The 13,044-nt window shown below is 43.8% G+C and overlaps 1 protein-coding gene across 1 annotated transcript in view; it reads right to left on the bottom strand.

Annotated features, from left to right (window-relative positions):
* Positions 1 to 10,223, bottom strand: part of CENPE (centromere protein E) — a 77,789-nt gene extending 67,566 nt beyond the window's left edge. Inside the window, exons 1-5 of the mRNA XM_045018536.1 lie at positions 10,168 to 10,223; positions 7,839 to 7,933; positions 6,963 to 7,052; positions 6,757 to 6,875; positions 4,848 to 4,967 (exon numbers count right to left, since the gene is read on the bottom strand). Coding sequence (XP_044874471.1) covers positions 4,848 to 4,967; positions 6,757 to 6,875; positions 6,963 to 7,052; positions 7,839 to 7,933; positions 10,168 to 10,223 — 480 coding nt within the window. The remainder of the gene's footprint in view (positions 1 to 4,847; positions 4,968 to 6,756; positions 6,876 to 6,962; positions 7,053 to 7,838; positions 7,934 to 10,167) is intronic.
* Between the last annotated feature and the right edge of the window lie 2,821 nt (positions 10,224 to 13,044).

Here is a 13,044-nt window from a genome sequence, read left to right as displayed (position 1 = left end):
CTTCCAAGGGAATTTGTACTTTTTCGAGGTTTGAGAAATAAAAATTTCAAAGGCACTATTCGTGGAGGATCTACATTTTGTGCCCCATACAAATTAGCAGACCACCCCCATTCCACCAGCTTTGCTAAAGCAGTTAATGTAACAAATGGTGTTCATTAACAAGGAGAATGAACAAAACTTTAGCATAGTGAAATTGAAGACAGCAACAGGATGTCTCCATTAATGCTACTACCGCTCACGCTGTATTGGCCACAACTCTAATTTGATACTTATGCGATGTATGTGTAAACGTGGTGGAGAGTATACCCCTTTTGAAAGTATTATGATGGTGAAGTGTGTTAAAGCAACTCTGAGGAAATGATGTAGGTTCTTTTTTGTGCTGAATGCACATGCATTTTTGCAACCTTAACAATAAATTAAGGTGTGAAGTTAGTCAGATTTTGTAGAAATGTTTTAGACACTCACAGCCCCTCTCCCCTTCAAAAAAGCTCCCACACTGCTCAAGATTATATGTTTTGTTTAAGAGAATAAATAAATTCTGATGCTTAGGAAAAGAGAAAATAAGACTGATTACAGCTTTGCAATAGTTCTAGGCACAACATGAAGCTTGCTTACTTCTAACTTGCCCTCTTCAAAAAGGATTTTGTATATCCATTCTCATGGGATGTGCCAGCAAGTGCAGCTCAGACGGTGAAAACTTCTTCTAGCAGGGCCAGTAACCGCATTCACATACCCATCCTACTTTTCCCTCAGCCTTCCAAGGGCAAATATCAAAGGGGGCATGGCCCTATATGCCATCTCAGTTCCTTACACCACCTCTCCAAAATCATGAGCTCAAAAGAACCCGAGGAAAAGGAGAAGGTGGGTGAGGCATGTGAATAGGCAGATTCCATTTTGGACTCTGCCATAAGTAACTTTAATTTCTTCTTTCAGAGTCTTCTGCATATTCCCCACTCATGGGTCAGATTGGCAAGCGATACCTCATCAGCTGAGGGTAGAACTCAGGGTCCTACTTGAATAAGGGTTGAAGTGCTGCCCTATCAAATGGCATTTGTTCTGGGCCCAAGATTCTAAAGCATTGTGTTTTGTAAGTATATATACAGAGCTCAAAGTGGCAGTCCAACAGGTTGCTGTGAATGGGACATGTTTAAAGCATGCAATGGAGATATTCTGCTATAGCAATGTCTATGATTTAAATCCTAGCAAGGACCAAAATGACATCTAGTTTATAACTTTCTTCTATATATTGTCTGCCTATCACTTCACAACCGTTACCTTAGGTGGATTAAACAATCATAAAGGTGATCCTAAAAAAAGAAGATGGGAGACCTGTGAAATGCCTTAGCCCTGTTTAGATAGTACACTAGGGTCCTCTTAGGGCTTCTCTGCAGGAAGTCTTAGTGTGCGGCCAGCAGGTGCGTAAATCTACAACACTCTAGCCTGCTGCACAGTAACTAGCCATAAAGACCCTGCTCTGTACACTACAGGTCCAATAGTGTGCTTTGACATACTGCTGTTACATAGGACTTTTAGTGTACAGGAGCAGGGTCTTCATGGCCAGTTAGTGTGCAGCAGGCTAGAGTGCTGTCGATTTAGGCACCAACTCACCACCCACAGTCTCTGTGTAAGCAAACCCTTAGTGTTGAGAGCATGTAACTTTCATTCACCCTTACTAATGTGTGGTTGAGGGAAGATAATGGGCAAATTTATAGTTTGGTTAACGTGGGGAAAAAAAACTACTACTACTTTGGGTAAGACTCTAGGGTTAGGGTGAAAAACTCCACTTTTTGTCGTTGTGAAATACACTGAACGCAAATCTGCCATTAGGGCATGTGACTCACTCACTCCCCTGGCTGATGTTATGGCAATTAAAACTGCTTTTTTAATTAAGGTTGTCAAGCAACTAAAACAACAAATCGCCATAAATCACGCTGTTAAGCAATAATAGAATACCATTTATTTAAATATTTGTGGATGTTTTCTACATTTTCAAATATATCGAGTTAAATTACAACACAGAATATAGTGTACAGTGCTCACTACATATTTATTTTTTATTACAAATATTTGCACTGTAAAAAACAAAAGAAATAGTATTTCAATTTATCTAATACAAATACTGTAGTGCAATCTCTTTGTCAGGAAAATTAAACTTAGTTGCAGAATTACATACAAAAAATAACCGCACTCAAAAAAATAAAAAAACTTTAGAGCCTACAAGTCCTATTTCTTGCTCAGCCAGCTAAGTTTGTTTACATTTGTAGGAGATAACGCTGCCTGCTTGTTTACAATGTCACCTGAAAATGAGAACAGGCTTTCACATGGCACTGTTGTAGCCTGCGTTGTAAGATATTTTCATGCCAGATGTGCTAAAAATTCATATATCCCCTCATGCTTCCACCACCATTCCAGAGGACATGCGTCCATGCTGATGATGTGTTCTACTCGACAACAATCCAAAGCAGTATGGACCGACACAGTTATCATCATCATGAGGCAGATGCCACCAGCAGAAGGTTGATTTTCTTTTTTGGTGGTTCGGGTTCTGTAGTTTCCACATTGGAGTTGCTCTTTTAAGATTTCTGAAAGCATGTTTCATATTTCAGCCCTCTCAGATTTTGGAATGCACTTCCGATTCTTAAACCTTGGGTCGTGTGCTGTTGCTATCTTTAGAAATCTCACATTGGTATCTTTGCATTTTGTCAAACCTGCAGTGAAAGTATTCTTAAAATGAACAATGTGTGCTAGGTCATTATCCAAGACTACTGTAACATGAAATATATGGCAGAATGTGGGGGTAACAGAGCAAGAGACATTGAACTCGGGGGGCTGGGGGGGAAGGAGAGAGAGAGAATTGTGTCACAAATTTATTTAATGCATTATTTTATTAAAGAGCATCATGAGTATGGAATCATGTCCTGGCATATGAATGTTTAGCATATCTGGCACATAAATACCTTACAATGCCGGCTACAAAAGTGCCATGTGAACGCCTGTTCTCACTTCCAGGTGACATTGTAAATAAGAAGTGGGCAGCATTCTCTCCTATGAGATAACTTATTTGTCTTAGCAGGTGGCTGAACAATAAAAAGGACTGAGTGGACTTGTAGGCTCTAAAGTTTTACACTGTTTTGTTTTTGAGTGCAGTTATGTAACCAAAAAAAAATTGTATTTGTAAGTTACACTTTCACAATAAAGAGATTGCACTACAGTACTTATGAGGTGAATTGAAAAATACTTTGTGTATCATTTTTAAAGTGCAAATATTTGTAATAAAAAATATAAAGTGAGCACTGTACACTTTGTATTCTGTGTTGTAAGTTAATATATTTGAAAATGTAGAAAAAACATCCAAAAATATTTACATTTCAATTGTTATTCTATTATTGTTTAACAGTGTGATTAAAACTGCAATTAATTGACAGCCCTAATTTTAATAGATAAATGGAATAATAAACAGTCAGCCATACTTTCAAATGGAGGCTTCATGAGCTAAACTGGAACTGAATTCCATCTATTATCTAGTGTTGTTGAACCTGATGGTGCATAAAGAGGTCTCTGTACAAAAATGAGAGAGCCCATCCAAGCTCTTCTACTTCTTGGGAGTAGAGGAGGGTAATTTGCAGCAGCTTTCCTCTTTAGCTAGAGAGAATCATTGTTCCTGTATGTGACCTGACTGCAAATCTGCACAGCGAACTTCCACTATCACAGTAATGATGCTGGGGAAACAAACAAAACAAATCCCACACAACTGTAGCCACACCCAGCCCCGCCCATCCACAAGCAGCTGCACCTGGACCCTCACCCCATCAACCCCTACTCCCCCCAGCACCCAACCCCTGCTCCTCTGAGTCCTCCTCCAGCCCCCCCCTCCCACTCCCGACCCAACCACTTTCACCTGGATCCCCTGCAGAGTCCCATTGCTGCCCACACAGAAACCTCTCATCCCACACCTGGATCCTCCCCCACATTAAGCCCCTCCACACTTGGATCCTGCCAGGCTGAGCCGGCCCACCCACATCTGGTGCAGAGGGACAGGGCCTCGGGGTGTTTCTGGGGCAGGCACAGCCCTCACACTGTGTCAGGGTCAGGCGAATCCTCACTGCTGAGTCTCTGTACCGGGGAGTGGGGGCTTCAGGGTGCTCTCCCACCTCAATGAAGCCAGTGGCCTGTGCTCCTCATTGCCATGCTGGAGCCACATTTACTGACAAATAAAAATTTGCAGAATTTTAAAATATTGTGTGCAGAATTTAATTTTTTGGTGCAGAATTCCCTCAGGAGTATTTAAAACCAGGTCTCTTCACCTTTGGATTGGCCATTAAACTGGAAGCCAGAATGAAGACTAACTTCTCAAGTATCTCTTAAAAAGGCACTAACATTATTTAGAGGGTTCCAGGTCCAGAGAGGTTCACATGTATCTGCTGCTGTTGGAAGGAACTGAGGCAGCAAATGATGTCACACCTCCCTTAACACTCACCCATAAAATGTTCAGGAAGGCTCAAGGGTGGAGTATAAGTGGCCTGTGAGCACTCTAACAGGCATTGTTAGAAGGTTCCGCCATCTGAGTTGCACTTGCCAGTGCAACTCAAATGAGAATATCCACAGGAACCTCAAAGAACCATTCCTATGGCACCTAAATCCAGCCCTGCAGCATCCTTCTAGTCTAATCTATTTTAGTCAAGATTACATGACTACACAATCTGGCAAACACTGAGCCATGGACTCCATTTAGATCAGCATCTCATGATTTGAAACCATGCCCACAGAGGTGGTTTGTTGTATCAATTTGTAAACAAGTTCAACAATAAAACCAAATAAAGTATCTTATGCCACCTTGATTTACTTACATTAACATCCTCTCGAATTCCTAGAGGTTTGTTTTTCCTGCTGTCACAGAGTAAGTCTGTTATGGTTTCATTGTATATTTCCATATAGGAAACTCTCAACAGAAACTCCCTACCTGGAATCTAAAGATTAAAGACAAACATCATCAGATTAGAAGTTGGAGGGGAGGGGAAAAAAAAGTGCTTTAATGAAAGGATGATCAGCTCTTTTCATCGTCTTGGACTATGTATCTTTACATAGCTTGTTTCACTGACTTTTCCTTTCCTCTTTGCAAATACGCACCATCTCCCTTCTGGTACACAGTCCTATAATTACTTGCAAGGAAAAGTAGTTAGACATTTGTGTAGTTTTAACCTATCTTTAATGCAATGGGTATTTCACCCCTTTTTGAAAAAAAGAGCTGGTACTCTATTTTTGCCCTTCATTATCTGTAAGATGTGAACAATGATACTAACCTTCTTTGTAAAGTGCTTTGAGACCTACTGATGAAAAACACTAATTAAGAGCTGGATATTAGTTCTCCCCTCTGCACGTTTCCCTGCTGCTAGACTACCTTCTCCTGCTCTTTCTTCTAAACCTAATCCCCTGTTGAGTGGCTCTCTTCTCCACATCTACTTCCCTGTTATCTGGTTGCCTTATCTCCAGCCATCTGGTCCTCTTCCTCTGTTTGACTGAATGTACTTTCCAGCAGCCATCTTCCCTTTTCCCTGCTCCCGCCCAGACAGTCATCTCCAGCTGATGGCTAACAGCTTAAATCCCACTGGTGCCTCTGGTACCCATGACCAGTTTTATCTTTTCCAGGCCCTAAGGCTCTTTGCAATGAGAGAGGAAGTAGCATCCTGTACCATGTAACCTACTAGCTCTTCAGACCACAAGCAAGCATCATGTTTTGGAAACTAGTTTTTTAGTTTATATCTTCCTCTGACTTCTCATAAAAATGGGTGCTCTTATGCTGTCAAATTCATAGACTAAACCATTATTTATTAACACCCTCTCCCACAATCCATAAATGGCACTGGGAATATCTTGCATTACACTGAAGCTTGTTGTGCCCAGGCCCCACTGACTTCAATGGGGCTCCACACAGGTGCAGTTGTCAGCCTGCAGGCTATAGGTCTGGATGCACATGCCTATGAAGCAAACAGTACTGCTTCTTGAGTACAAGGGGGGCTGCCAGTGTTGCACATCTGAGTTGGAGATAACCATGGCCATCCCCCATTAGCTTCTGAGGACATGAAACACACATGGCACTTTTAAGTGGTGCGGTAAGTTTTTTTTTCTTGGCATGCTTTTCCAATGCACACCCATCCTAAGGTACTGTAATTGCTGCTGCACTGCACAGAAAGTATGCCTCCAGCTTTCACTATTTAGTCATTGCACCTCCTCACAAATCCTCTCCCCAGAACACTTGTGGCCTGTGTTCTGCAAGCCAGACTAGACACTTGAAGGCCAGAAGGGACCATTAATCTAGGAGTCTCTGAACCTCTTATGCAAAGCTCTGTAGTTTGTGATTCCGCTAAGTATTTCTTCCACCGTCTGTTTTTCATCTTTTAGAAAAAAAATTCTTTAGTGAGGTGAGTTTAGAGTGTACTAATCCAATGCATATGAGACCCAGTCTTCATAACAACCAGATACTGAACTTGATATTTTATTTAAAGTTTTAATCAAGGTTCAATGGGAAATAGATATTGAAATAGAGAGCTGGCTTGGGGATCTGCATGGATCGCATCCCTGCTACTAGTGCCAGGGGACAGCTTTCCCAAATTTCATGCAAGGATATGTATCACAGCAAAGTACTGCAACACGATACCACATGTAACTTGTTTCCGTCTGAAGTCCCCTGTTACCAAGCCCCCTTCCTAATATTTTTGTATAGAATCCAAGTGACAATAATTTAGCTGTATTACTTACTTCACAAATAATTTTGAAGACATCCTGAACTGCTTTAGGTATAATGCCCATAGACTTGTCACTCCCCATCATTGTATATGTTTTTCCTGAGGCAGTCTGCCCATAGGCAAAAATAGTGCCTAGAAAGAGGAACAAATGTTAACTGATCACTACCCAAAACATTCTACAAATAAGGTAAGCGTAAAAACAATATGAAAAAAACTTACCATTATATCCTTGGACAGCAGACTTTATAATTGGAACAGCTACACCTTCATATACTTGTTGGGTGCTGTCATTCGAATGAAAGACGCAATCTTAAAAAGAATTTTTTTTTTAAAAAGCTGCACAATGAGTTGAGAAAAAATGAACGTCCGCTCATACTCAATTTTGGCAGCTTTTGATCCAATAGTACTGAGACCTTGATGCCCCAAAACCAACTCTTTTGCAGGATAATGCCAAAATATTTTATGCAAGATTAACTGATTGCCTAAAACCAACTGAAGCAAAACCAGAATATAACAATGTAATAGGTAAAGTGCAGGAAACTTGGATATAGAGCTGAAAAAATGCTATAAACAGTGAAATAGCATAACCATAATTACTAGGTTATCTACTGTGATCTGAAGGAAGGGAAGTCATTTAAGTCAGACTTGAAGATCTGATCCAGCTCTTGATTATGCCCAACTTCCTTGGACAAATCTTAGGGCACAGTCACACCACCTCCCTGAATGACATTAGCTAAGCTGACAGAAGCATTTGGGAACCACTGCTCTAGCCCATGCCACAGTTCTCCATCTCTAACATGGCAATTATACTTCCCAACACAGGGGTTTTATTATTCTCATAGAACAGAGCACCGTAAAAAAAAAAGTCACATCACAATGAACAATACAACACATGAGAGTCACTGGCCAGCAATCTCTCTCTACAGTTAGCGATCTTCAAGCAACCTTGAGAAGCATGCTATACTGCACATCCTGTTCAGTCAGTCACAGCGGTGTTGAGGATAAAATTAAATTAACGATTGTCAGGAGATCAGATACAACAGTAATGAGGGCCATATAAGCGCCTAAATAGATAGATGTTCCTTAAGGTCTTACCATAATTAAAAGCTCTTGTACCATCCACTTGTAAAATTGTACAATTTTCACTTTTCCAATGAAGCTGTACTTTATCTCCAGATGCTTCATTTTCTCTAAAAAGGAACAAGAGATATTTTATTAATCTAATTAGAGATCAGAACAGAAATAATGTTAAAATGTGTACAAAATGAAGTTCTTTTAAAGAAGAAATTCCCTTAGTGCTAGGTAAGTAATATTCAGCTTAACTGAACATATTTTCATAAATAGATTAGAAGCATAAATCATTGCCACCTACCTACGACATCCACTCAAGAACACACAAGTTCCACGTTTGACTCGTGCATCTATGAGCCTGTTTTCCAGCATACAAGCTTATAACATGAATAAGTTGCTGCAATCCAGACTCTTCTCTCAGTAAATGAAACAAAAGACCAACCTCAGAGGTGAAGCAAAGTAAAGTTTATCCAATATCTACTAGCCCAAAAATCAGTCCACTAGCCAAAAACTGTTCTAACCATTTAAGGAATAAGACAGCTGTGCTCTGTAATTCACCACATCAACTTTCTATTTCATACCTTTGTTAGAAGTTTTATTATGCCTGTCATACTTTGGGTCTCATCTTCTCTTCTTTATTCTACTTTGCCCTCTTTTCATCTCTTTTCTTCCTGCTTTGTGGTCAGTGTCTGCTTCCTCATTTTCTCCTCTCCCTACAGACCCTGACATCCTTTTCCAGCTTTATGGCACATTGCTTTCTTTGCCTCTTTACCTAGGTTTTGTCTTTCCCACTTCTTCTGAAAGCATCATATTGGGTCTCCAAATCCTGCCATATCTCGTCAATTTCTTCCCCCAACACATAAGAGGCACCAGATCTATTCACACCTCCTTTTTACAGAAGGCTTGAAGAGTAAACCAGACACTCAGTGAACTTAACTAAAATGAGACCTCCCCATTATCTGGGGCAATGCCCAGGTGAGGCGCCAAACCTAGGAAAGGTCTGGCTCGTAGCAGCTCAGCTGGCAAGCCTTCACCCCTTCCAGTTGCAAAAGCTACTCTTCAAAATGTGAGCCAGAGAGGTCAGCAAAGCAGCAGCGGCCTGAATCCGCCGAGAGCCCCGAACCACAGACCCCGCCCCAGCTGTAACTACCCCCCGCCGTCCCCCTGCGTTTACAGGCGCTTTTGCTCAGGGTATGGCTACACTTGAGAGTTGCAGCGCTGGTGGAGGCTTTCCAGCGCTGCAATTAGTAACTGTCCACACCTGCAGGGCACATCCAGCGCTGCAACTCCCTGGCTGCAGCGCTGGCTGTACACCTGGGTCTGCTTGGAGTATAATGATTGCAGCACTGGTGCTACAGCGCTGCTCGTAAAGTGTGGCCACACACCAGCGCTGTTATTGACCTCCAGGGTATTAGGAGATATCCCAGAATGCTTTTAACTAAATTACTCCCTTTATTTTGTTATGCTGCCTCTCTTTGTTTTGTTGTGAACTTAGGGCTCCGGGAGCTGCTTATCTAAAAAACAAACACAGCTCCTGTTTGCTGTGATCAATCTGTAACTGACTGATCAAATGAGATAAACCCACTACCTTGCTGTGAATGAGGCAGGCAGGGGGATGAGGTTTGCTTGAGAATAGAAACTGCGGGGGCAGGGGGGAGAAAGGGAGTCCGTTGGAGCAGCTGCTTATCTGGTCTGCAGGCTGTTTGCAGTTAAGCGTAAGGGGTCGGGAAAATTCTGATTTTGCAAGGCAGGGAGCTGATACACAGTGTCAGCTCCAAAAATCCACTCTCCCCCCTCCCCCGCTCCCTGTCACACTGCACCCCACCCACCTCTTTTGAAAAGCACCCTTGCTGCCACTTGCATTATGGGCAGCTATCCCAGCGTTCATCACTCCCAACAGCGCTGCAAATGTGGCCACACTGCAGCGCTGGTAGCTGTGAGTGTGGCCACACACCAGCGCTGGCCCTGCACAGCTAGACGACCAGCGCTGCAACTCCCAGCGCTGTAACTCTCAAGTGTAGCCAAGCCCTCAGTGCCACCGCACTAACACCGGCTCTGCCACGGCATTGAGCGCCTGACCCGGGCGCACAACCCCCGTCCCCTGCGCGGCCCGCCCCTCACCGGCTCCCTGGGCCTGCTGAGCGCAGCTCCCCCACCGCTGCGGGCGGGCGGAGGCTGGGGCCGGGCGGGCCCCGCCGGGGGCAGTTCGGGGCAGGGCCGGACGCCCCTTCCCGGGGGATCGAAGGGCCCCCAGAGGGGCGGGCGCCGGGCAGCTGCAGAGCGGGCAAGGGCTGGTCCCAGGGCAGGACTGAGCCCGGGGGACGGGGAGAGGGCTCCGGTGCCCCGCAGTCACCTGGCGATGAGCGGCCGCATCCGCACGCAGACCGTCACGGCTCCCTCCTCCGCCATCACGCCGCGGAGAGCTGCTGGGACAAACCGCTGCCCCCTCAGCGCCCCAGCCCCAACCGCGTCCACCGGCCACCTCCTGCGTCTGCAACGGCCGCCAGAGTTTGAATTCCTCTCGGGCTAGTTTCCTATTGGTCCTTCCCGGACCGGCACTTCCGGAATCCGGACTGTACCACTGTCAAGTGCGCTCACGGGGAGGCGGCTGGTACAAGCCCCGTTTAGACAATCCCTCGGTGGGGTTTAAAGGGCAGGAATGTTCCATGAGGGTCAAACAGCGATGGTCTTACAGCCCAGGAAACGGCTCTAGCTCGAGAAACTCCAGCTGCTCAACGTGCAAAGCCGCATCCTTTCTCCCCACCCCTCCCACAGCCGGGACTTACTGCACGCCGGGAATGGTACTCGGTGACGCTGCGTAGGGGTCTGCTCGCGTGTCGCGGTTAGTTCAAGTTAGTGAACTAAGAGCTTTGCCTAGACTTTGTTGTCTCATGGACACCACAGGCCTGCAGCACCTCCATCTGCACACGTTAGCCTGCGAGGTTATGGGAGATCTGCCCCACATCATTGATAGGGCCCTGCCAACTTCATGGCCATGAAAAATGCGCCACAGACTGTGAAATCTGGTCTCCCCCTGTGAAATTTGGTCTTTTGTGTGCTTTTACCCTGTACGATACAGATTTCATGGGGGAGACCAGTGTTTCTCAAATTGGGGGTCCCGAGCCAAGAGGGAGTTGTGTGTGTGGAAGAGTCCACAATGTTATTTTATGGGGGTTGCGGTATTGCCACTGCTGCGCTGCCTTCAGAACTGGGTGGCTGGAGAGCAGTAGCTATTGGCCAGGCATCGAGCTCTGAAGGCAGCACCTCCCCAGCAGCAGCACAGAAGTAAGGGTAGCAATGCCATGCCATGCCATGCTTACTCTGTGCTGGTGCTGGCGGTGGCTCTGCCTTCAGAGTTGGGCTCCCGGTTAGCAGCCACCACTCTCCAGCTGCCCAGCTCTGAAAGCAGCCTGCTGCCAGCAGCAGCACAGAAGTAAGGGTAGCAGTACTGTAACCCACCCTATAATAACCTTCTGAACCCCTCCTGCCCTGCAAACTGCTTTTTGGGTCAGGACCTCTACAATTTGCCTCATGAAATTTCAGATTTAAATAGCTGAAATCATTTACTATTTTAAAAATCCTATGGCCATGAAATTGACCAAAATAGACTGCAAATTTGGTAGGGCCCTCATCATTTATGTTGATGTGAGTTTTGCCATTGATTGCACTAGGAGCAGAATTGAGCCCTAAATTCTTTTGCAATAATTTTGTGATAGACAATAAGCCTTTAGTAATTAACTGTCCAGTTATTATGATGTTATAGATTTAATATTTGATCCTGAAAGCCACTCAGGTCAACAGAGCTCAGGTATTTTTATGACCTCCAGTATTAGATGATACTGGTATACAAACACCAGAATACTTTTGCTGCTACTGGTTTACAGGTCCTAATGCAGGACAGGCCTCTAAGTGTATCGTTTCAATGGCATATGTATAATACAGATGTAGATGATCCGGTAGTAAATCACTGGTCCTAATTTTTCTAATGTAGGCACAGCCCTAAAACTGCTTTTTTTGAACGTAGTCACTTTTGAAAATTCAGGTTGACAGTGTTCCCTTTAACAGAGGAATAAGATGCAAGAAAATGCCAGTACATCTCACACCACAGAGATTTTTCAGAATATTGTCCTTAATGAAAATGTGGTGTGAAAAAACCAAAAACATGATACATCAGCAAAACTGTCTCTGAATAGTGTTCTCCGGAGTTTGACATGAGACCCTAATCAGCTTCTATGATCCATTTTTCATAAAGAAACATGTTAATAAAAATGGGATGTATGCAATTTATTAGAGATTTTCTGAAACTCTTGTAAGTATATGCGTAGATCAAGATAAATAGCTATTACAAATGTGGCTCAAGCACGGGATTGCTGAACACACCATCAGTGAGTGCTCAGCCCCTTGAAATATTTGGCTCCAAGAGTCCAATCCTGCCCTGCACTGAAGTTAGTGACAAAATTCCCATGGCACCCACCAACTGAAAAGAACAACAAAGAGTTCTTTCTCTCAGCTGCTGACTCTCAACAGCCCGTCCGTCCCACATATCTGGGAATACAAAGTAAATGTAAAGTTTTTACAAAGTCAGTATTTCACAATCTTTTTTTTATTTTCAGCACTCTAGGAACAAGAGCAGAAGGACTCTTTGTGAGCCTGCACCTGGTGTAGTGATTGACACCCAAGCCGCAGAAATCAGTTCTGGGTCCAGTTCTATTCAATATCTTCATCAGTGATTTAGATAATGGTATAGAGAGTACACTTACAAAGTTTGCAGATGATACCAAGCTGGGAGAGGTTGCAAGTGCTTTGGAATGATCTGGACAAACTGGAGAAATGGTCTGAAGTAAATAGGATGAAATTCAATAAGGACAAATGCAAAATACTCCACTTAGGAAGGAACAAGCAGTTGCACACATACAAAATGGGAAATGACTGCCTAGGAAGGAGTACTGTAGAAAGGTATCTGGGGGTCATAGTGGATCATAAGCTAAATATGAGTCAACGGTGTAACACTGTTGCAAAAAAAAGGAATAACATTCTGGGCTGTATTAGCAGGAGTGTTATAAGCAAGACACGAGAAGTAATTCTTCTGCTCAACTTCGTGCTGATTAGGCCTCAACTAGAGTATTGTGTCCAGTTCTGGACGCCACATTTCAGGAAAGATGTGGACAAATTGGAGAGAGTCCAGAGAAGAGTGACAAAAATGATTAAAAACAATGAGGAGTCCTTGTGG

This window comes from Mauremys mutica, chromosome 5 (genome assembly GCF_020497125.1).
Source record: "Mauremys mutica isolate MM-2020 ecotype Southern chromosome 5, ASM2049712v1, whole genome shotgun sequence".
NCBI lineage: Eukaryota > Metazoa > Chordata > Testudines > Geoemydidae > Mauremys > Mauremys mutica.
Note: the sequence above shows the minus strand (reverse complement) of the source record. Positions and strands in the feature narration are given on the sequence as shown.